Raw genomic sequence first — 24,121 nt, forward strand, 5'->3', positions numbered from 1 at the left:
CGGAACAACTTTGGGAGGATGAAACTGACGTAGTATAAGTACAAAGAAGAGTAAGTTTGTCGTATCCTTCAAAAGATCCCAAATAGCCTTGACGCCCATCTTCTTATACAAGGGTAATACGTGGTGGTTGAGGCCTTCGGGCAGTTATTTCATCTAAACTAGATGCCTTCAAGCTTATATATCGAAGGTGTTGATAAGCTCCCGATTGAGATGCTTTAAATCGCTTTTAAGGTGCTTCGAAATCAAACAGCTTTTTGATACGATGCTAAATATCAGATTATGCTTCCCGTTTCGCTAGATTAAAAGATGTACAGAATAAAGTCACCCTCAACTCGAACATTCCTACGCTGTCTTCGCCACTCCTTTGTCCATCCAGTCTAATATCAAAGGTGTCAAACTCCCTAATTCCTTCATCCCTGCGAATCGGTCCAGAAATGGATCATCGTGGATGCCGTTTGCTTGGATGACTAGTGTCACCTCTTTATGCTGCTTTGCGACGATGGCAGAATATTTTTCTATCTCGAATCGTAAGGTCTCTGCTGCCCCACCGGTTATCATGATTCGCTTGACAATTTTATCGACGCCTTCAAGCCAATTTTCAGGAGTATTGTTTCCCTCAAGATAAGGGATGATTGATTCAGGAACGCCATGAACGACCATGGAACCCCATCGAATGATGGTACGCGCGTCCAGGAAGTCACCATATCCATCATTGGCGAAAAGAACGTTCTCCTCATTGACCATCTTTGTCCAAGGAGAGATCAAAAGCGCCCCACCAAATGGGCTAGATAATTCTAGCTTGGTTGTTTCCTCGAGTGGGTGAAGTATGTGAGACAGTATGCCATGAATCAGAGCTCCTCCCGCAGAATCCCCCACTAGCTGAAGGTTCTCTGGCTTGACACCGGAATCGAGCAGGTGTTGGATGGCTGCAATTGCTTGTTTGAGCTGCGTAGGGAAGGGGGCATCCGGGACGAGGGCTGCATTTCGGAAGTACGAGAAACGTCCATCAGAAATCTATAGTGGATAGCGATTTTCCCGAACAGACTCACTGAAGTTCAGTATTGCCAATCCAATAGGCTTCCCATTCTCTGCCAAATTACTTTGTACCATTGACCAGAACTCTGTCGCGCCTGGCGGCTCGCTGACGACGAACCCTCCACCTATACAAATTGGATTCAATTGACTACAGATAGCGACCGAGGAAATCCCAAATACCGTGGAAGTAGATCATCACTCTTTCTGTGAACTTGGGCCCTACCCATAATAGTCTCGAGCCATTTCCGAGCTCCTCGACAACACTGGCCAAGTTTCTTTCCTTGATGAAGGTATTATACATGTCCTGGGTAGAACCAAGCATTCCCCGAAGTTGCTTTGGGGTCAACTGCGAGAGAATCCACAACAAAAATCGATCTACGACAACTCTCTTTAGAGGTTTTTCTTTGACATAGCGACGGAATGGTGCAGCGATCAAACTTGTGGTGGCCACCAATGCTTAATTAGTCAAATCATCGTCAGTGTGTATAATCCGCCATGCCTCGGGGAGCTTGTCCACTCACGAAATGTTAACAAAACTTGCAACACTTTGAGTTTATCTAACGTAGATGGCTCTACTTCGGGCATGATGATGAACTCTGGCGCTCCGGGTCTTGGTGGTTTTTGAACGTGAAATAATGCAGATGAGAATGAAATAGCTTAGGCTTAAAAAGCTATGATTTTATAGGGCCTTTTGAGCTTTGCGATGATGCGTATGAGCCCGGATAAAATCGTTGCAGAAAGTCACGGAGATTAGTGCGTCGTTGCAAACTTGTAGTTGGTAGCACTTAAGGTCTTCTAACCGGCGACATTAGCCTTTTCCGTTTCGAGTACGACAACATACATATCTATTAGGACTCCGCATTCCGTACGTTTTCCTACGACTTTAAGTAGCAATCCTGTATTCTAAGGTATTTTCACGATGTCTTTCACCAAGACAAAGATAGTGAGAGCAAATCGACCCCAACCTCAACTTCAAACTTTGGAAGAATATAGATCGCCTTTTTCTCCCTTGCTTTAGGCAATATGCCACTCTCAGAGTCTCAGTCGTATATTACTAATAATAACTTACTACGCCGGTCGGCGCGCCTCATTGATCACCGCGTTGATTTTTTTAGGTCTACACGTGGACTCGGGCATTGGGGTGTCCAACACAGCGTATTAGCGATACAATTACTTAGCACAAGAGCGGCCACGGTCAGTATTCTTTAGACCAAAAATATAATCGTAGTGGTGAATCTCACAAACTTTCTAATACGCCGTTCATCATTCTTTTTTTAACCTAAACAATCAGTACGGGCGCTTACTGAAAATAAATTCTCAAGCTATGTATCGGGATCCAAGCATATAACCGGTTCAGTACTACATCATGATGAATGATTGACTAAATGGAGGCATAACATTTTTTCCGTAGATGGTGAGTCGTCGTAGTTACAGATTGAAAGAGGGACAGACAGCTTGTATATAATATTTAAGAATATGATGTGGTTGGGTTGTGCAAAATACAAGGTCACTTGCGAGTGTTTGGACCCAATTTTAACCTTGAGAAGACGATCGGACATTTGAGTAAATCAGGTGTTAGCTGAAGAATGATTCTGCTGAATTCAGGTTGTAACAATTGGTTCTGTAGACAGGACGTTGAAACAAATATGGCGCCAGCAATGAGCACTCAAGAAAACGGGCGGAATGTTGATTGATCAATCGACGTTGCCGATGCATTCCGTGGGAACACAGCCACAACCACGTTTTGATCCGGGATCTGTGGTACCGTCATTGCCAAGGTTGGACGTTGGCTCTTTGTCCAATCAACTCACTGTCGACGTGGTTACATCTGCAGTGTGCACCTGGTAACTACACACATAGGTTTACTCGACCTTTTCTCGACTCTGTCATCCTTTCTACATATTTTTCCTTACACGTATGACTTGCAGCGACAAGGCTGGGTTTCATGGATTCGAACGGATTTTCTGGGATCTGCAACCCCGTATCAGACCGCAATCAGAACCGCTGAAACAGACGATCATTGATCCCTTCAAAATTAAAAGTTGCATCAAACGACGAGTCCAGGAGTGTGTTCAACTTGTGGATCCATGGAGCAAAATTTTTGGTATGGAGAAGTACAGAATACGTCAACTCAGAGCGCCTTTCGAAGCTCGGCGTGCTCTCTCCTTGAGAGCTTGTGATGCCATGTCATACTCTGCCCTGTCCATGTGTTCCGATTCGTGCCCATCAAGTGTAGAACGGAGAAGAGAGGTGTTTGTGGACGACAATCTCGATAGTTCGCCTGGTCGAATAACCACCGATTCCTGTTCTTCGTCGCCAACCTTTGCATTGAATTTGTTTTTGTGGACATCAATTCCAGGTGGGACACGCGGCATATTATTGGCATAGTCCATTCTACGCTGACTCCGCGTAGACACAGCAGAGCGCATGGTGTTGTTACGAGAAACGCCTCTGCCGGAGATGGTTTCGCCAGAATTTTTTCTAGTTAGATACCCGTCGGCGTTAATGTGGGCGGCTAAAGGTCTAGACGATGCAGCAAGTGGACGGTGGGACTCTTGTGTTGGTATGCGTCGGAAATCAGAATCTTGCTCACTGTACATCGAGATGCTGTCGCCATCGCCAAAGGATAGGTTGGGAGCAGGCATCGTCGGCCGTTGAAACTTCTTTGAAACCAGGCTGTCAGTGTCTTTGATGCGAAAATGCACAATTCCTGCACCATCTCCTGTGTCCTCAAGCGTCCAGGGCTTAGACGAAATAGTTGACAAGGAATCTTTTCTGGATAAACTGTCTTTCCTCAGTGCCTTTTCATCCCACACTGTATCCCTTACGGATTTACGGGGCGCTACCGACGGAAGAGCAGGGTGTTTATCCTCTTTCCCCATCCGTGGTGCCCCTGCGGCCGCAGACAGATTTGCAGCAACGGCGTTGAAAGCATTTGCGAGACCTGACCTAATAGATGAAGCCCATGCTTCGTTAGAAACTACTTGGGGTGATCCGCCTGGCGTTGGAAGTGGAGACTCCCCGGTATGAGTTTCAGTAGGGCCTTTCCCTCGGTTTCTCAGTCTATCCACAATGGTGCGCTGAGGCTCTGAATGACCATCTTCTTCTAAGCTTGATAAAGGAGGCTTATAGGCAGGCTTCAAACTCGATGGGACGTTATTCACAACAGTCAGAGGCCGACGATGCTCAATTGAATAAACTGAAGCATTGTCTCTAAACCATCCTCGACTTCCAGGACCCTGGTCCCCAAGATACGCAGGTTGATATCGTTGGGGGTGTTTGTGACGTACCCCGGCAGGGGTGTAAGCATCTATGGATGATATAGCCCCGAACGACTCTGCTGAGAATAGGTTATGACCGGGAATAGAATGGTCATGGAGGCTCCATGTCGAACCATTCAAAAAACTATCTGAGCGCTTGGGTTCTCCAACATCACGATCACCACGAGGGGTCCAGGCTTGCAAGTGGGCCATATCCTCACGACTTGGAAAAGTCTGACTGTACGGATCAGAGAAGTAATCATCTTTAGCTTTGCCTGCCTCAAGTCCCCCGTCGTCGTGGTTGGAAGGCCCGCCCCAAGGTACAAATGTTTTTGCCCAGCGCTTACGCCTTGCATTAGACTTGAGGCGAAACCACCAAGCTATCAAGGCTGCTAAGATCGCAATGCCAGCGATAGAACCTAGAACAATACCGACATAGTATGGAGGTGTGTGAACATTGAGGTTTGATCCTGTCCTTGGGAGAGGAGGGGCCGTCACCGTCTCGGTTGGAGTCTGGTCGCTGGAAGTACTCGTTGCTATAGCAGAAGAGTTGGCAGAGTGTGAAGTCGAGAATGTATTTGATGTAAAGACAGAGCTGGAAGAGGATGTGATGACAGAAGAACTGCTCGAGATAACTATAGTAGTTTGGGTCGATGACGAGATTGAGATCGTCGTCATGGACGAGCTCTGGGATGACGATATTGTTGAGGTGATAACAGACGACGTAGAGGTTGCAGATACAAGGACAGTTCTCGAGCTACTCACAAGAGTTGATGCGACGGAGACCGTTGCCCTTCCCGACTCAACAGAAGGGTAGACAGTGACGGTTACAGTGTTCGATGTGGAAAGCCCAGGTGGGGAAGACGAGTCCTCTGTAGCTACCACTGTAGCTGCACTGTTAGCGCCGGTTACTGTGTTCGAAGCAGCTTCTATTGTCTGTGAAAGGAGATCCTGGCTCGCGATGGCGGGGGGCGGTGTAACTAAACTAGGTGAGACCTGAGTGATGGGAGTTCCAGCAGTCGCAGGAAGCGCTGGTACAATTGCAGAGGGTGCAATATCGCCTGGAATAACATACGGTGCAGCAGGCTGAGCATCACCTCCGCCATTCTGAGATACCTGCAGGCTACCATCTGGATCCAGAGTAAAGAGTGGGATTTCGTCCAAATCAGAACCAGGGCCAGGGATAGCCACCTGATATTGGCGATTGATATTATTTGGATCGCCTGCAACCATGGAAAAGAAGAATGAGTGTCTGTGTTACGAGCTACCTGAGCGAAAATCAGTGTCGGCCAGCGAAAATAGAAATGGATGGAAACGGTGAAAAAACACTTGTTCAACGTTCAGTACCCAATGACACCAGTAAGCACACCATCGCTATCTAGACAATTCGATCGAGGGCTGTCAGCCTCACTTCGCCTGGTCTGTGCCATTTCATGACTCACCAGATCAACGAAAGGCCTGGAGTTGAGTCCATGTGGATTCGTAGAGAGCTAATAGTATTGATATCTTATTTGGTATGACGTGACTGTACGAATACCATCATCAACATAGCATAAATTGACTTGACCAGATTTCATAGTGGCAGATATTCAGTCCATTGACACTTTCACGGAATCTGGGAATTATTAATCATGGATCTGTATCATCCTTCAGAAACGATGGAAATTGGCAGCTGGATGGCTTGGTATCTTTGTATATCTGAGTGATGGAGTAACTGACCTCGGTAGTTGAACATTGAACGTTTGAAATTGAATCCACGTATGTTTTTGAGAGAAAGTCGTCTGATCTGAATCACAGAACTTTAGTATCTTTAAAACGTTGACCTTGAAATCGGTGTATGTCGGGGTTTGATGGATTGGTGAGAAAATTGTTGAGTAATGTCAATAGACCGAAGGTGGCCTACAATGTAAAAAGATTTAGCAACTACGTAGTCAAAATCATGCTTGCCGGGTGTGACTTCCAGGGGATGCAAGACATCACACTCAAACAGTGCCAAGCCGTTTACTTCGATTCTGACGAAGGATAAATCCGGACCGTAGTTGATGTCGCCTCTTGATTAGTGGATGTTCAACTCTCTTCACATCTTCAAAATAAATTTTGAATGTCGCCAGAACTATCGATAAATCGTACTTACCTGATTTGATTAAGGGATGATGGTGATGACTATAACTTTAGGTAGCCACTAACAAACAATCTAATTCGCAGTAGCTCTTCGTTCACAGACCGTGTAGTATCAGATATTCATATCATAGTACAATGAGAAATTGAACATCCGATATCAAAGGCCAAAAGGAACCGTGTCACTTTCAAATTCGTAAAGCATTCAAACATGTGTCCGTATAAGTAGGAACCCGCATAGTACTTCTGAAGTTGCATTTGTGGTTTAAAGACATTATTGCACAGGATCGAAATATTTAGGCCTTCACGGACGACAGTGTGTGTGAATTGGCTAAAGAAAGAGTATGTGCAGTATTTCAATTGAGTCTAAGAAAAGAAGTAATGCGGGTTGTTGACAGAAAAATATGACAAACTACGGAACTGTGCAAACCATTCAATCCGCATCTGAAAGTGGGTGCTTTGCTCGAGTCATTTCATTATTCCACCATGGCTTAGCAATACAGATTTCTCAGCTTCCTGGGGCATCCGATGCTTTCTAAATCACCTACGAGGACATACCTATTTTCGTTGTAAGCGTGGTTTATCATCCACGCTTTTAGCCATGAGGCAAAATGGATATGGATTAGCAAATCCATCCCACATCATCATCTGGGGAATTAGATATTATGTACCATCAATTTACGGAGGTTCAGGAGTTTTACCTGGACTAGAGACCCGAGCTGATAAGAGCTCCATAAAGTAGCGAAAAATACAAAAAAAAATCGTTTGGGTGATGGGGAGCGTATTGGAGTTTGGCGTTAATTCCAAGCGTCGGGAGTGATTAGGAGCCGTGGCATACTCAGGTAGTCGTTTTGTCGGACGTATCGGCACGGGTCCATTTTGGGCATGATGATGTGATACGCGAGACGAATACGATCATGGCGTCGAAGAATTCAGCGAGGATTAGACCTCTTTGACTGGACTTTAATGCCTTGGATTCCGGAGCGGGATCACGCCAACTACTGAGCGCCCAGTTCGGAATAGAGTGCAGCGGTTCTGAAAGAGAGTTCATAGAACGAAATAGCAGATAAATCAGTTGAAATGCAAAGCAGACAGTTCATGAAATGCAAATTCAAGTAGTGTCGGTGAGTGTGGTCGCATGGTGGATACGGGATAGAAATCTGGACACGTGAGGTATATGTTTAGCTCTCCGACAAGCCATCGGAAAGATGCCTAAATGGGACGAATTGATAGAATTGATAGATGAGGCTGTGACCCATTTTGCGCTCACTCATGCGCGCATAGTAACTTTTATGTCAGGTCCAAGTCTCGTCAAGGGATTGCGTGGCTGTAACTTGCCTAAACCAATTTCTGAAGTTTCAACCTCATCTCATCTCTTTTATCGCATACCTGCTACCGTGGAATGCAGGAATGCACCTAATCGCGATACAACGCCAGAGGTTTCTTTCTAGTGTATTTTCTATGTTAGAACAAATGATGACTCACAGGCAACTTCGTCTTTTAGATTTCAGTCGTGGTTACATCGTATTTCGGATCGAGTCAAGATGGTTCCGCAGACCCAAAATTGATCCACGGACCGGTGCCTTACATACCATCATCATGTACATGTTTCATCGTGATACTTGTGAGCAGAGGCTATTCATCCGCCAGGATTTGACAAGATTGCCTGTTGTTCAGATCTACCTCCACCCGCTGGACATCCCGAATCTGACTCGGTCTCCAAATCCAAGGAGCGGTGTAAACTTGATATACTATATAAAGGTTTGTAAAATATCGTCGTCGTATTCTCCTCACTTACACAATCCCTTCCGTTCTCCCCATCCCTTCCCCGATGCTTAGTTCCCATCTAACCGTTCTGGAGTCGAGCTCCAAACAATATTCCAACAAAACCCTCTTCCGAACTCCCCAAATTAACTCCAGTGGATCCGTTGAGGCATGGAACTCCATATCATACGCAGAATTTCATCGAGATGTCGAGCTATATGCGCGCTATTGGACACGCGTATTTTCTGAAGAGTCAATACCTAAGCGTTCAGTAATTGGGATGTGGTATGTTTATAATGTGTCTGTTTAAACAGGCGTATACTGATTTTTGTTTAGGATCAGTGGATTCACATATATCGATGTTCTCCACATCTATGGTATCTCAAGAGCAGGATATATTCCACAACTATTCAGTCTGCGACTACCAAATCCCTCTGTAATTTACGAACTACTGCATAAAGCCAGCGCCAAAGCTCTAATTTACGATCCATCGTTCGAATCAATATTAATCGACTGCCCCGTACCGGCCCATCGTATTCTTTCATCAGAACGGATAGAAAGCGTCGAGGAGTCACTTCCGAGTATCCTAAATATTCATGAGGACGATATCGCATTCTATTTCCACACTAGTGGGTCGACGTCTGGCAGCCCAAAGCTTGTGCCTATGTCCTTCCGTTGGCTGAACTCCGTCGCTGTTAAATCACATCACATCAGCATGCCGCAAAACCAAGAACGTCAAGATGTTACGGTGGCTATGTGAGTGCCTTTAATTATTCACGCCCCTCCAAGTCTTCCAAGAGCTTCTAGCTGAACTATATTGAACAGGGGTAGCATGTGCCATATCGGTCAGACATTCAGTGAGTATTTTCTTCCTTTTGTAATATCCGTGTCGTAATACTGAACCCTATTTCCAGTGTTTGTTGGTACACTGCAGCATGGGTCATGTGTAATTCTACCCACTACCATCGCATTCTCATCCGAGGAGCTCGTTGACATGATCATTCGTTGCGGACTCAACCGTCTCAACCAATTCGCCGCTTTCCTGATGAAACACTTCAGAAATGCTCGACAGGACGCTAAACTCCTTTCAATCATGAAAAACCTGGACGATGTTCTCTACTCAGGAATGGCGCTCCCATACGAGGACGAGCAGTGGGCACTCAAGAGCGGCATCAGATTAAGGGTAAATTATTTGAATTTAACGGTACCCATTTTATTCTAAACATGATTTTGCTCTTTAGAATCTGTTCGGAAGCACAGAGATGGGCGGGATGCTCCTCGCAGGCGAGCACGAGCTTAACAGAGCACTTCTACGACCCCTTCCGGGTACATCTTACCGTTTCGATCCCATCGAGGCACCTGAGGAAGAGGGAGTTCATCAGTCCACTGCTGCCCTCTTCGAGCTTGTAATTCTCTCAGACTCTCCAGACTGTCCTCATCAATCTCTACGACATGCTGACGGTCACTTCCACACTGGAGATCTTTTCCAACAGATCCTTCCGGGCTGGTGGGTTTCTCGGGGACGAGACGACGACTGGATCAAGTCAGAAACCAGTCTGAGGTGCGATACCAAGGCTATTGAGGACAACGCAAGGGCTATGTGCGGTTCTCTGATCGCCGAGTGCATCGTCGTTGGAAGCGGTCGTCCATCGCCGGTCATGTTTGTGGAGCCTGCAGTCGAGATGGACCACAACAAGCTCAAAAAAGAAATCATTCGAAAGACTCGCCACTTCCATTCCCGCCGCTACCTACACGAGCGCATAACTTCCTCTGACATGATCGTAATTGTCGATCGGCAAACTCTGCCCAGGACTGCTACCAAGGGTAACATCCGCCGGAAAGCCGTAGAGGAGCACTTCAAGGCAGAAATTGATCAGATATTCGGTTGCTCGAGATGATCAGGAGCGTGTCTTGCCTATCATTCGGTCGCTAAAACTTCATTTCGTCTTTCATTTAACTTTATATTTATCTCTAATCCAGCTATTGTACTCCCAGTATTCACATTTTACCGTATTTTGTAGCTATTTTTTTACCCTATTTTTCGTATAATTTCGGACACTTTCGTGTATCTCTTACCACATTCTAGTTCTAATTTTCATTCATCCACCTGTAGCCTTAGCATTTCACTGTCTGTTTGTATACTCTTTATCATTATATCATTCTGATGCTTGCCCCTTACAATCTTACCTCTTGTGGTAGCAACGGATCAAAATACTTCGGCCTGATAAAACTAAATTTAGCGCACGGAGAGCGGGACACTTGTGATCAATGCATCATTCAATCACGTTTTATATGGACCGGGATAAGCCAAGCTTCATCTCCTGAAAGTGAATAAACGTTTCAGAACTAACATGGTTACAGAGTCGTTGTTAATCAACTGAGATCGGGTCTAAATTTGGGGCTATGAACCCTACCGGTGACTTTGATTTTCTTGTCTGAAGAAAGTCAAGGTCTGCGCATGCAACGCGTATGCAGTAGAGAATGATGATGATGATGATACGCAGTTTCAGCCGTCTAGGAAAGACCGCTGTACGTTCGCTCAGTATTACTGCGCTTGATGGAACGCAGATTCTTCCTGCATCTGGTCAAATTATATTAGTATCTCTGGCGGCATTTTGACAAGCGCATCCAAAGCTCACCCATGGTTCATCTTTCGACGTGTACTTCGCGGGCGGCCTCTGGAAACAAGATATTGTGTCGGCCTCCTGGGCGTCTTTCAATAGAAATACTACGCCAAGTTCGTAGTTGGTGATCTGCATGCGTTGGCGTGAACGCTTGTAATGATCGACAAAATGGAGGATGAACGTACATTGAGAATGGGCGTAAACGCCGAGCCCGATAGCGTCCCCCATGCTGATGGTGTAAAATTATGAGAACCGACATATGCCCAACCTGCACCAGGATCGACGACTTCAATTTCATCATCCGTATCATCCTCTGTGTCTGACAGCACTTCCTGCACTTCCTGTGGTCCCGAGCCAGGTTTTTGTAACATGGCAATAATCATCTGATTATATATGTTATAAATTTCAGAATAATCAAGGGATAAAATCTACCTTCGAATGCATCAAAACAGGACCAGCTTTACTCTTGGAATCGTAGAGGTTGCTTCTTGGAAAATTCTTTGAACCGTATTGTTTCCGACGGCAGAATATAGTCCCTCCACCCTATGAATGTTTGATTGTGAGTTCTTAACTAGAAAATTAAACGGACCTTTTCCCCCAAGTGACTGGCTTGAACTGTTGATTTTGTGGGAAATACAATCTTGATTGATGGAAGTAGTAATCTCTCTCGAGATTTCTTAGATTTATCTAGCCAATCTTCGGCGCTTTCTCCCCTGGCCGACCAGTGGAATTCATTCAGCCATTGGGTAGTATAAGCGCCAATGCTTGATCCCTACCAAGGATATACAGATGTCAAGAAAAGCCAAACGTCCTATTCACCATACTGACCTGACATTCTATGGCCAAGTTTTTGGCAGACTTAGCTGTACCGGTGCGCATCCCCATTTTTCGCACTACGAACATGAGTCGAGGATGTCCATATCTACCACGGATCATGATTTAACTTCAGCAGATGATAGAAAAGTAACGCACTGAATTACATGAGGCCATCCTTCATGCTTCCCAGCAATGGAAGCGACTAAATGAGCCTTGACACTTGACCAGTCCCATTTTTGGCGTAATTCGTCTATAGATTTCAGGGGAAGGTCTGGATGCTATAAGTTGTCAACGTAAGTCGCAGTACAGTTGAAGACGCAGAAGAATAAAGACATTATCTCTTATCATCGCCGCTAAGGCTGGCTTGACGTTGACAGCATGGAGGGTTTTTTGCAACGCCGAGGGAAAGTCATCTGTAACCTTCGGATCGTGCGGGATAGGTTTAGGACGGAGAGGAATGTCCTGAAGCCAGACGGACTGTTACCGAAATGGAGTTAGAATCATAGATTTTCGAAGCTGTTACAACGCACATTTTCCATGTCGCGCCAGTCATATGCAATCAAGTTTGCGGTAGATATGACAACACGCAGTCTGCCTGTTTTATAGAACAACTGTACGGCGATGAGTAGAGCTTCAACTAACAGAGGGGAAAGGTATTACCAGCATAAACTATAAAATGTTTATCAGTAAAGATACCACAGATATATGCCAATAATAACCTTCATGTGCTGGCATCCAAATCCCCCACGTAAGTACGGAGTAGTTCGTATCCAATGAGGAAGAACATTCTTGATGGTGGCTTCCCCAGATTCATCAGGCTGGGCGACCATGATGACGGGAACGGAAGGATCGAAGAATTGGTATATCCATGGAAAATCAAGAGCATACGAGGACATAATTGCAAAAGCCAGGTTGGATTTCTATTCGGCTAGATCAAGCAAGGTTCCTGGTTGAATATAAATTTGAGCGCACCTTTCCCAGAATCTCTGTCAATCGAAAAGTTGGCTTCCCATCCTTCCGCGGCTCAGCACCCATTGTGGCGGTTTGACGAAGTTCGCCTTTCCAGAACATTTGTTCGCTTGTAGACCCAGAGCTTGAATTTCTAGAGCTGTTTACACTAGAAACGTTAGATCGTACATTGGACTGACTAGGAGGGTAAACTTGGTGCCTCTTGGCGGGTGGCTCTTCGCCCTCCGAGTCATCCTCGGGAACCGGTATATCTTCCATCAGGGGTCTGAGGCGCTTCTGCCGTTCGCGTCGTTCACGTTCAAGCTGGGCTCTCTCAGATAGAAAAGTGGACACTGGAGAGCAATCTGGTTGAACATCGGGGCGAGAACTGGGGCCAGGGATCCGATGCAAGTGGGACTTTGTTGATTCCATGTGCTCTTGAGACATCTTTAATGCCTGCTTGAGCTCCTCTTGGAACCGTGCCTCTTCAGTATCCTCGTCTTCATCACTGTCGAGGTTAATGAGAGCAGGTTTTTTATTATTCTCTTGCAAGCTTAAAGCTATCGCCCTAGATAGTTTATCAATATATGTGCAACAGAGCATTAATATATCTCAAGACCTGGCGATATCTTCATCTTCGCTGGACATATTGTTATGAGTGGTTGTGGATGGTTCAGAGCAGTTGGCCGACCTGTGACAGACTCCAATCAACGCCACTCGTGCGCGACTTTTCATAATGAGGCACATGATGTGACACGTCGTACCCGTGGGAATTTAATGCCCAAAAGGAGCGATAAAAATGATGCCGCGATGATTGAACGTTGGCCCCTTGAGTTCAAAACTTCTACTCACCACTTCCAGCTTTCGGTCTAACCCTCACAAAAGAACAAACTCCATAAAAAGCGTCGTAGAAGATCTCAATGGGTTATGAAGCTCCTACTGTAGGCCAATATCATTAACGTCCTTTAGTAAACTTCTCTTAGGACTTAGCTCTCAGGAGTATCAACTTGCGAAGCCTTATCTAAATGCCATTGAAATTGCTTTCCTCAAGACGTCAAGGTGGCTTTTTATTGCGTGCCTTCACAACTGTATATCTTCTGGGAATAGATTGTTAACACCGTTAGATATACATCCTTGGATGTCCTCCCGTTTGAAGGACACTGGTTATTTCATGAGATCTCTGAAATATCATCTTGATACAGACGAGTTCGGGGATGACTATGAGGAAACATCGAACGTCGAGTCACTCTGCAGGTCGGCTCCGCTTGACTTGACTACGAACATCAGGAGAACAATGTTCTCACATTTGTTTTCCACTGTTGGGCAGCTTGGTGAACACTGGTCCCAATGGCCGCAACATCGTGAATGACTCAGAACACCAGTGTGTTGTTTCAAAAATTGTTTATCGAGTTATTCATATCTGATGCGAAAGACCAAAAGTGTTGCATACGTAACCTTTGGTGGCTGAAGATCTTGCTCACTCTTCCGGGAGTCACAAAGGTGCTAGCAGACACTAACGATAATGCGCAGATGTCAATCACTGCGCGCATGTGTCCTAGACATCACAGGCGATGCAAGTGGCATATTATTGACTTTTACAGTGCAGGAAGCCTCTAGACGGAAGATGGTATCAGCTACAAGAAAAAATAGCATCAGCGAGTACTCATGGCTTCTCTGGAAATACTGGCGGGATCTAGTGGTGGTGGGGAAGGTAAGGTAGACGGCAACAATGTTGAAGGAGATAACATATCAGAGTTCTATGCTGGAATTTTCTGCTCATTATCATGGAAACGATCTGGTAGCTGAGTACTGTTTCGTATCGATGGTTTGTTGGCCGGAGAGTCCGACCTGTAGGTTCAGAGTCCTATATGAAAATATTTCATTGTTTTAATGCAACGGCTGAGTATGACCTTTACCGATGCTAAAAACTGTAAACTCGGTAAATTTTGATAAAAGAAAACTGTCTGCGCTTTGCGGAGCAGAGGACGCGTTGCTTCAGACATGATCGAGCGATCTGTGACAAAGGAAGGTATGCGATCTGAAAATTCCATTTGGGGATGGTAAAAGGTCGCCTAACAAGTACATCCTACGTTCTACAACGGTCGAAATATTGTTTAAAGAACCAATTGGCAAGCACTAATGGTTCCTGAAAGATAAAGATATTTGAAGGAAGGACACCCTTGATGAAAAAATGGGGGAAGTACAGAAAGTATGGATGCTATGGCACACTCAATTAAAACAAGATGGTCGAGGGCGATGCCTCGACATCAGAACTACCAGTAGCGTCATACAACTCGAGGGATATCGAAAAATGTAGAAAATAAGATGGGGAAAGACGCGCATAGCTGACTTATCTGACACCTCCGAATCAGATAGTCTCCTCCATGGTGAAGCTCGTAACCTGGGGGAGGTATGCACCAGCGGCAAGATCGAGGATGTGAACATCATCGAACGCAGTAGCACCATTGAATCCCCCAAAAACGAATAGACGACTGTCCGCCAAGATGGTTGCATGGTACCCGCGGATTGACGGTGGTTTCCCAAGGACCACACGGTCTTCGTATTGCAGTGATACTGTAGCAAGGGGGAAGGCGACAACGTCAGAGATACAGAAATGTATGATGTAATTTGTGAGCATACCTAGATTGTACATCAAAAGGTCTGATACATAGTCTGTTGCCCCATGCCCGCCAACAATAAAGATATAAGAGCCCACTTGCGTAGCAGAATGGGCAAGTCGTTTATGAAATGATGTTTGTTGCTTGACGGCACTCCACACAAGCGTATCTGATGAACGTGAACAATTACAATTTGAGTAATGCAGAAGACTAACGAGGTTACGTACCCAAATTTAGACACCAAACCTCAGTGAATGATTCCTTGCCGTCACTGCCGCCAATAATCACCATGATGTTGCCGACCAAGTTTGCTGTATGATATCCCCTTGGACCAGGCCTCTTGCTGTTGGTGTGAATCTCTTCCCATCGCATAGGTTTAGCTTGAGTACCCGCTCCGCCAGATATGTCCAATGTCCATAGATCATTTAGAGCAGTCAGTCCTGTACCTCCTCCAAAAACCCATATTTTGCCCTTGTAATACACTGCGGAATGCGCCCTGCGAGCAGGCGGGCGACGCCCAGGAGCAATGTGTGGCCGGGTCCACCTGCGGGTAGCGGTATCAAGAACGTAAACTGCATCATAATATGTCGATCCAAGACCTCCCCCGTAGATAATTAGCTTTTTATCACATAGCGTCGCGGTATGGGCACGACAAGGTGGTGGAATGTCCCCGACAGTTTCAGGATGTGACCACTGCATTGTTTCTGAAAGAATAAATCTCAGGATTCGAAACATTACAGGTGCTGGATGCGAACTAGGAAATGTGAAGAGGGGTAGAAAAGAGATGTTCGGACTCACCTGTGTCAAAACAGTAAATCGCTTTTTCTTTCAGAACATCTTTGTCGTCGCAACCTCCAACTAACCATGCCGTTGTATCTACCAATGTAGCTGTGTGAGCTCGCAATGTCCTTGAGGGGGCTGCGCCCCAGGCCGGCGCGCGACTCCAGTACATGACGGTGCTAGGGGCAGGTTCAGCATCCTTATCGTGAGGAACCTTTGGCGTGATGCGATTTTTTGGTTCGGGAATAAGACTACGGGCGTGGGCAGCAGCGGAACCACGCGTCCTGCTGCTTCCACTGCCACTCGGAGTTGGAACAACTGTGGAGGATGAAGACGTTCTCTTGACAGTTGAAGAGCTAGATCCTGACGACGATGTCAGATGCTCGCTTGAGGTCCTTCCCAGGGTACGAACGCTAGCCGTCTTCCTGGAGGCCTTCCCAGTGCTGCTGCTGTTAACTGTGGTTGTAGAACTAGTAGGCGAAGTCATTGAGTATGGCGATGCCGTTTTAGGATCTTCTTCGGGAACTTCAGGAACATTTGGGAGACACCGAGTCGAAGAACTCGTGGTAGGAGTAGGAGTCGCGTCCATTTGTGTTTCAGGGGAAGATATAGACGCTGAAGCTGGGAACGAGAAAGTGCTCAACGCCGCATCAAAGCGCACTGGCAGATTATCCTATTTATTCCCGTGGGAACAATTTGTATCCTTCTCAAACATCCAATAGTACAACAAAGCTTGAATTCAAACCACCACCGTCGTACTCCGTGATACATGACCCACACAAAAAGCGTTTTCAATCTACACTTTCTACGAAAGAACATATGCCCAATCATAAGAGCTTTTTAAACAAGCATCTTGTAATCAGCATTGGCAAAAATCAGAGATTGATCCAGAATGTCCAAACTTCCGAACTTGCTGGCCACGTCGTCTCCATACAGAGCTTCTATCCATCTTGTGTACAATCCCCTGAAGTCCTTTTGTGTCGACCTGACCATGGAACTCCGACGTCCACGATCGGTCCCGACCTGCACAAGAGCCACTTCACGGATTGACGGTGTATTGAACATCTCGCTGTACAATCTACCCCAGGTTACCAAACCACACTCCCGAAGGGCGACATATTCGTGGAACGAAATGAAATTACCTTGACCCACCTTTTTTGGTCCCAATGAAAGTACTTGCTCCCATTCCACCCTCAAATGTTGGTAGTCGTTGAGATCGCTAAAGCATTGTCTTCTCAGCTTGGTATCTATCGGCAGATTCTCAATTGCAACTCCAGCAGTACTGCTGTCCAAGGAAGACTTGAACCCTGGTGGAGGAAGGAAATGGGTGGAATCAGAAGGCGCATAAGGTGTCTGTAATGCAGAGCATAGCAAAGTTGGATTGAACAACTGGAGGCCACCGGCAGCGACTGGAAAGTAGAAGTACCCTTCTGGGAAATCGTGGGCTCCAAATTGCTTGATTATCCTATTTCGAAGGTACCCAGTTGGCCCAATATTGGGCTCTTCAAAGAGTCCATTTTGCACCTTCTTGTACGCCTTTATCAGATCTCCGACAAGTGCGCTTCCCAGCCCATTCACAGGAACACCTCCAAAGTGTCTGGAAAGGTGAGCCATGTATCTGTTATAGATTTGCACCCATCCTATGACTGATTTGGTGGCGTCCAGTTGTCGACGAAATTCAGTAATCTGCAGGTCGACCTCGGTTTGGTTGACCACGAAGTTTAAAGTTCCGGAATCGAACTTGAGAAGGCCCCATTTGACCTCTCCCTTGGGTAGTAGAGCTTCCTCGGCTGTTGGAGGTCCCGAATACACTGCTCCAGACTTTTTGTCGTCAAATTTCACTCCTATGATTGCCGCATATTCGCACATCGCCTTCCACGCTTTGACACATTTCTTGACATCCGAGTCCCAGAACCACATTTCATCGTGGATTCTGTATAAACGCAACCCCTTCGTTCGACGATTGACAGCGACGTCCATAATGAACATGATCGTCTCGGTGAAGAACGTGCTGGAAGCGTAACCTGATGGTATTCCTCTTTTGCACACACGCGGGACGGTTTCTCCTGGCAAAATAACTGGTACGGCAAGAGATGTTTGAAAGAATGTGACCCATTTTTGGGGCACTCCAAGATATGCAAGAACGATCAGAATAGATTCGTGGGGTAAGCAAGATGCCAAATTCGTTATAACTGAATGGACCATAGCATGACAACCGTGAATCAGGCTGTTTAAACGACTTTCCGCTGCCATTAGATGAAGCGCCTGACGTCTGGCTGCCACCGCGCTCTGTTTTTCTCGCTGCCACATATCGGATTCAGGCATGTTGATGAAATCGCTGTGGCGGTCGAGACGGTGATGCCCAATGTCGTTCAAATCAGAAAGGAGGAAGACTTGTCTGAACGTTTGCTCACGAATGTCGTCGATGGATTGGCCGTTCGCTTGTTTCGAGAGCATGCTGACCTTGCTTTTTGCGTGCTCCTGCGTGATGGAATATGCTTTCCTTTTCCAACCACTACTGTAGAAGAACTGTGTGCAAGCCATCTTCAATTGCACCTTCCATTTTTTGCCAATAAATTGCAAAACGATGGCGTCGATTAATTCAGGTTCAATGGATACACTGAAAAACATCAAGTCAGTTTAAAATCAGCAATGATGTATTCAAAAACTCACCAAAATTCATCGCTTCTCTGACTTCGGATAGCCACCTTGACGCCTTCTTTTGGCCAAGACCAAGTATCGATGTTAAGCACCCTCATAGTCGCAATACTGATGACCTGATCGCGCGCTGTCGGATTCCCTTGGATATGTTCAATGACCTCCCGCTGTTGCCCGTCCACCAGCCCGGAAGTCAGCAAGTCCTCAAGAATATCGTGTATACTATCGCCTATATGCTCCGCGTCAAATTGGACTCCAAAGCGATAGTTGGATGCTCGCACCTCTGCTAGCGCCTGTGTGACCTCCTCTGGCTCGAACAAGTTATCCAAGTAGTCGAATAAGTTGCTGAAGCTAGTGGTGTGTTCCTCAAATGCTGTGGATACAAATTTTTCATGTGCGATCCTTGCTTTGCGCTCAGCGTCGTCGGAATCTTGGTTCATATTCTCAGAGCTTTTGCTATGCTCGCCAGGCGCATCCGACAACATGTCGAAATCTTCATCTTCTTCAACCCCGCCTGAACCTGGAAGTCTACCTCCATAATAAGGTACCTCGGAATCTCCACTAGACAGGTACTCCAGATACATCTCTCCAGCTAACTTCGCCATCTGTAGTCGGTTGCTTATATGCTGAACATGTCCCTCGAGCGTTTCTTCCCATCCACGGATAATCTTCATGTCAAAACCCACCTCCTCTCTCGCCTGCTTTATCCCGAACTCCAGGTTGCTGAGCTCCAGTCTCCCACCAACCGTCGTTCCATGGAGTTTACCGGCCCCATTCCATTGTTTTACAGCCTCGATGAGGTGTTCGATTCTTTTCAGTAGGTCCTCTTTATCGGCTACTACAGACACGGGTGCTCCATTGGTTTTGACCATGTTCTCTTTCTTGGCGAAGATACTCGCTATTGCATTGCCATATGCGACACGTTGTTTCTCTATCTCTTCCAGCTTTGCGATGGCGATAGATTGCAGGGTGTCATTGAATGTGGGTGTAGGAAATGACGACATTGTTACCTTTCGGCGTGTTGTGGGCGCTTACTGAAGATGGCTTTGTAAGATGAGTTCCTTGAATTGGTATTCTCGAATTTTTTGGTAATAAATGCCGAGGTCGACCGATGAAGTATTTATGTCAATTGCAAGTGGTCCGTGCTGCTTTGCCTGGGAAGCCACATATGTACATCAATGGTGTAGACAAGGTGTAGAGTCACCCTACAGTCCATCGGGTCCGGTGTGTCCTAATCTGAAATATGACATAGTATGGCATAAGGCTCCAACCGTTTCATTTGTTTATCGTTTGTAAACCGTATATACCATTTACCGTTTCGTTTAGTTTACGAGCCTTGTTAAACAGTTTACAAACGTTTATAAACGGTTCAAACGGTAACAGATTTTTGTGCTAAAGTATATCTCTTTTTTGGACAATATTAGGTGCGTATTACATCAAATGATTCATCTTTTATTCTTTACACCAAACTAACTCATTTGCACTCTTGTTTTGGTCCCATTTTTGTACCAATTAGGTGCCGACTATTATATTCCTTGGCAAATGGGCCGCATTAGGACAAGTGATGCGTTGAACGCTGTTGAACGCCTGCCCTTGTAGCCACCCTCGAGCTTACTGTTTACAAACGTTTATAAACGTTTGTAAACTGTTTATTACCGTTTCCGTTTAGTTTGTAAAAAAATTTAAACGGAAACTAAACGGTTGGAGCCTTAGTATGGCATCAAAATGACATGCACAGTAATTTTCGAGGTAAACACACTGAATAATTTGATTGCGCTGTTTTATTCACCGCCAGTCTTAGGACTGTTTAGGTCTTTAGACTCTTGCAGGTTATGCGTGTTGTGTTGCATTTAAGTTTGACTTGATTCCCATGGGACTTTCCTTATCAGATTAGATACGGTCAATTCGCTGCTGACGTAATTTCCATACATAGTCATCAGTCGGTCGCGTGGACGTCAATCATCGCCTGATCTGACTCAGGACGAAAATATCTTCGAGAATGTGAATGGCACTCCATGCTATGCACCCTTCTGCAGATAGATTGAACTCTTCGCTAAGGTGTAGTACTTTCCTGGTAGTAATCAAACGGCATTCTATCCAAGAATCTTACTTGAGAATGTTTCAGAGACGCCTCTTTCCCGGAAGGCTGCGCACTACAAAAGTCACCTCCAAGTTTTAAGAAAAATGGTGGTTTTAGTAACCATACGGCCTACTATTTACAGAACACATAGTTGGGCTCTGGTCGCTGTGTCCGCAGTCCTGAATATACCAGGTGGTGACACATTGCCGATAGCCAGTCCAATCACCTGTCCCGGAAAATGTATCTGGGCGCTGGCAGTGGCTTTGACAATGGCAAGTAGGGTAATACACAGCCCCACAACCGTGCAGACCGCAATTCCTTTTCATTAAAAGAACGTTACTATCAGAACCTTCAGAGCACCCAGCGCTCAGGCAACGCCCATACTCTTCAGCTTGAAACTGTCTTTCAACTATTAACATGATCATTGTCGGTTCATCGCAAGCCCCTAAAGGGCCGGCACCTTTGGACTACGAGTTAGCATCGAGGCTAACAGCGATGAGCAACCAGCAAAATTTAGAGGGAAGACACGTCGAACATTACGCAGCCGCACCTCCATATTATCCAGGGCCTCCTGTTGGAGGGGAGCATCCGATGGTCATCGTAAACGAGGCATCAATAGGTGCTCAATATCAAGCCGAACGTATGTGATTATTCTCTCCCGTGGCTAGTGTTACTCGAGCACCTGATATTACAACGTCCTGCCCGCTTTTAGTTTTTGCGCGTTGTGCCAGAGGAGATCATCAGACCACAAGACGGTTCAGACCGCTAGGCATTATCACAGCTATAGTGCGAAATTCCCTCCAAGTTACAAACTTCTATTTCTTTTCTGAAAGAGCCATTCTTCTGGCTAGATTCTGTTCCCCGTGGGATTGCTTTGTTTATAGTAAGTTGGTTAAGGTCACAAAAACCTTGCGCCTCCGTCTTGATTTTTTTGTACTCTCATAGCGCAGACTCCGAGAAGAAATGCGCCCGTTGTGGTGAAATCCTCTTATCATGATGCCGAACGGGTCTAAGCAGATATTCCAATCGCAGTTGAACCCAAAAACATTTCTCTCAATTATACCCCGCCTCATCATACCCCTGTACTCGTCAGCTAATGCGATGAAGGAATCAAGGCCATCACCGTTTCTTTGGTTCCAAAATAGCAGAAAATATCATATTTATTCAAGGATCCTATACCACTGGATTTTTTATAAAACTGTAATCAAATTTCAGACACACGGTGTCTGGCGGCGGCGGTTGAGATGCGTAAAACCGCTGTATTGGTCCATAGAAATGACCGCTATCTCCAAAATTGGTCATATCTAATATTTGCCTCTCTTTCTAGTATCTTCTGTTGAACAGCCTTTTCTGAATCCACACATTTTGAGGTGATTTGTCCCATGTTCTAAGATTAGTTTCAGTCGCCAACTCATGCTCATGTACTGCAGAATCGGCTCATTTATAGGTATGTCGCTTGCACATCTCTGGCTTCTACGGCACAAGATCTGAATTTTTTTTCTCCTCTGAATCCAGCAAGTCGTATCTACCGTTCGCTTGGTCGCTTCTTTTCACCTTCTTTGCCATATGGCATACCGCTGTTCATGTCTGAGTCAAACACTCATGACACGTCAATATGCACCTTCAGGAGCATCATTTATTGTGCTTTATTGAAACGCACGTTTGTTAGCTTCCATTTTGAATGCTTAAAAGCAGAAAAACGCCTCTAAGGAAAATCTGTCCACGAACGCCAAGCAAAATGCGCCTCACTCCATCTCTATTAGCATTATCTCTAATTTCCACATGTGCTGCTCAGAAAAAGGTTGTATTAACCAACGATGATGGTTGGGCGACAGCCCAGATCCGAGCAGAATATGCTGCACTTCAAGCCGCTGGCTTCAACGTAGGGCACATCTGGTGATCGATACGTACGCCCGTGTATCTTACAGAGTTAAATAGGTCATTCTATCTGCCCCTGCAATCAACAAGTCTGGGACCGGTTCGTCTACTACTACCCCAACAACGCTAACTACCGCCTGTGAATTTAATACTTGCCCTTCTGGTTCTCCTGCGACGGGAGCAAATTCAACCGATCGTAAGTTGCCTACATTTAATTCTATTGCAGCCTGTAGTATCGATACTTACTTTGTGATATTAGCTCGAATTAACTATGTTAACGCATTTCCGTATGTGGACTCTGTTTATTTCTTTTCCTGTCACTTAGAAGCGAATTTCTTTCAACAGAGTGGATGCTGTTCGCTTTGGAATCCAGACTCTTGCTCCAAAATTCTTTGGATCAAAGCCTGACTTTGTTATCAGTGGGTCCAACATCGGAAGTAAGTTTACTTCGCGAAGACTAGAAAGTGATTAGGGATTAAATTTAGTGAATATTAGCCAACCTGGGAAGCATCGGTGGCTCTGGCACAGTGTATGCCCTTTTTTCAATGTTCGAACATGTCTAACCAATTGCATTTAGAGGCGCTGCATCTGAGGCTGCGTTGGAGGGAATTCCCTCAATTGCATTCTCTGGAAGTTCAGGATCTCAAGTTTCGTATACCACACTGTCCGATACGACAACCACATCGACCATGGCCGCCAACATCTACACCAGCCTCATCCTCAAACTTACCAATCAATTGTTAAACAACACCAGTCCCATTCTCCCAGCGGGAATCAGCCTCAATGTCAACTTTGCGTCCATTTCTAGTTGCCCATCTGCCTCTAGTTTCAAATTTGTCCTCACAAGACTGGAGTCCAGTTCTGCCACAGACGTCACTACCTGCGGGACCAATAAATTAACACCAGAATCGACGGCTATTAAGGAAGGATGTATTGCGACAGTTAGCGTTTTCAACGCGTCGACGAAGGCCGATGTCAATTCTGCTACCCAAGGCGTCGTTTTGAACAAACTTCAACCAATACTCGGCTGCCTTTAACTGTAAAGGTTCATAGGATTTAATTTTGCAGAACCTGTGTAATACTCGTCGTAGTACTAGTTTGGTTGAATGATTTTCGTATCACTAGCTGTTTGAAAAATGTGCCTTCTGGATTTGTGCATAAATTTTTATCTCAAACTCCAATATAACCTGGTGAATTTCTTGTCTTCTGCATCATACAGCATCACATACGCACGTTCAGGTTCACGATGAATAAAGGATATATTTTTAGAATTAGGAGATGGTTTTAAAATCAGAAGGGTCGATTCATGTGGAAATCACAAGTATTTCAATGAACGTTGCAAAACATCCACACTAAAATGACACGCATGACACCAACAGCCCTCCTCCATGATTATCGTTGGAACATGGGAAATACACGAAGTGCAATCTCATGTGGGCATAACAAACACCAAAATCGGGAGTGCACGTTCATGATATTCATACGCGTCTTTAAATAGACAGGGTCTCAATGGGGAGAAAATAACTCGCCCTCAAATCCAGA

At 45.5% G+C, this 24,121-nt stretch overlaps 7 protein-coding genes across 7 annotated transcripts; 3 read left to right on the top strand and 4 right to left on the bottom strand.

Annotated features, from left to right (window-relative positions):
• Positions 1 to 342: 342 nt before the first annotated feature.
• JR316_0010724 (Acetyl-hydrolase) lies at positions 343 to 1,620 on the bottom strand (the record flags this gene model as incomplete). The annotated part of the gene is made up of 4 exons (XM_047896389.1): positions 343 to 977; positions 1,050 to 1,160; positions 1,216 to 1,491; positions 1,557 to 1,620. 4 exons carry the CDS (start codon positions 1,618 to 1,620, stop codon positions 343 to 345), a joined length of 1,086 nt encoding a protein of 361 aa, XP_047744434.1.
• A 1,541-nt stretch (positions 1,621 to 3,161) lies between these two features.
• On the bottom strand, positions 3,162 to 5,528 carry JR316_0010725 (uncharacterized protein; the record flags this gene model as incomplete). The annotated part of the gene is made up of 1 exon (XM_047896390.1): positions 3,162 to 5,528. One exon carries the CDS (start codon positions 5,526 to 5,528, stop codon positions 3,162 to 3,164), a length of 2,367 nt encoding a protein of 788 aa, XP_047744435.1.
• A 2,716-nt stretch (positions 5,529 to 8,244) lies between these two features.
• Positions 8,245 to 10,075, top strand: JR316_0010726 (uncharacterized protein; the record flags this gene model as incomplete). Its single annotated transcript, XM_047896391.1, has 5 exons — positions 8,245 to 8,462; positions 8,514 to 8,933; positions 9,003 to 9,034; positions 9,092 to 9,360; positions 9,419 to 10,075. The coding sequence occupies 5 exons, from the start codon at positions 8,245 to 8,247 to the stop codon at positions 10,073 to 10,075; spliced, it is 1,596 nt and encodes a 531-aa protein (XP_047744436.1).
• Positions 10,076 to 14,933: 4,858 nt separating this feature from the next.
• Positions 14,934 to 16,552, bottom strand: JR316_0010727 (Protein GLUTELIN PRECURSOR ACCUMULATION 3; the record flags this gene model as incomplete). The annotated part of the gene is made up of 4 exons (XM_047896392.1): positions 14,934 to 15,139; positions 15,206 to 15,352; positions 15,411 to 15,887; positions 15,982 to 16,552. 4 exons carry the CDS (start codon positions 16,550 to 16,552, stop codon positions 14,934 to 14,936), a joined length of 1,401 nt encoding a protein of 466 aa, XP_047744437.1.
• Positions 16,553 to 16,803: 251 nt separating this feature from the next.
• Positions 16,804 to 19,625, bottom strand: JR316_0010728 (uncharacterized protein; the record flags this gene model as incomplete). The annotated part of the gene is made up of 2 exons (XM_047896393.1): positions 16,804 to 18,583; positions 18,637 to 19,625. 2 exons carry the CDS (start codon positions 19,623 to 19,625, stop codon positions 16,804 to 16,806), a joined length of 2,769 nt encoding a protein of 922 aa, XP_047744438.1.
• A 1,493-nt stretch (positions 19,626 to 21,118) lies between these two features.
• JR316_0010729 (uncharacterized protein) lies at positions 21,119 to 21,714 on the top strand (the record flags this gene model as incomplete). The annotated part of the gene is made up of 3 exons (XM_047896394.1): positions 21,119 to 21,341; positions 21,414 to 21,584; positions 21,647 to 21,714. The coding sequence occupies 3 exons, from the start codon at positions 21,119 to 21,121 to the stop codon at positions 21,712 to 21,714; spliced, it is 462 nt and encodes a 153-aa protein (XP_047744439.1).
• A 725-nt stretch (positions 21,715 to 22,439) lies between these two features.
• On the top strand, positions 22,440 to 23,616 carry JR316_0010730 (Acid phosphatase; the record flags this gene model as incomplete). The annotated part of the gene is made up of 6 exons (XM_047896395.1): positions 22,440 to 22,583; positions 22,640 to 22,775; positions 22,839 to 22,866; positions 22,925 to 23,016; positions 23,075 to 23,108; positions 23,157 to 23,616. The coding sequence occupies 6 exons, from the start codon at positions 22,440 to 22,442 to the stop codon at positions 23,614 to 23,616; spliced, it is 894 nt and encodes a 297-aa protein (XP_047744440.1).
• Positions 23,617 to 24,121: the final 505 nt, after the last annotated feature.

Source organism: Psilocybe cubensis, chromosome 10 (assembly GCF_017499595.1).
Source record: "Psilocybe cubensis strain MGC-MH-2018 chromosome 10, whole genome shotgun sequence".
Classification (NCBI taxonomy): domain Eukaryota; kingdom Fungi; phylum Basidiomycota; class Agaricomycetes; order Agaricales; family Agrocybaceae; genus Psilocybe; species Psilocybe cubensis.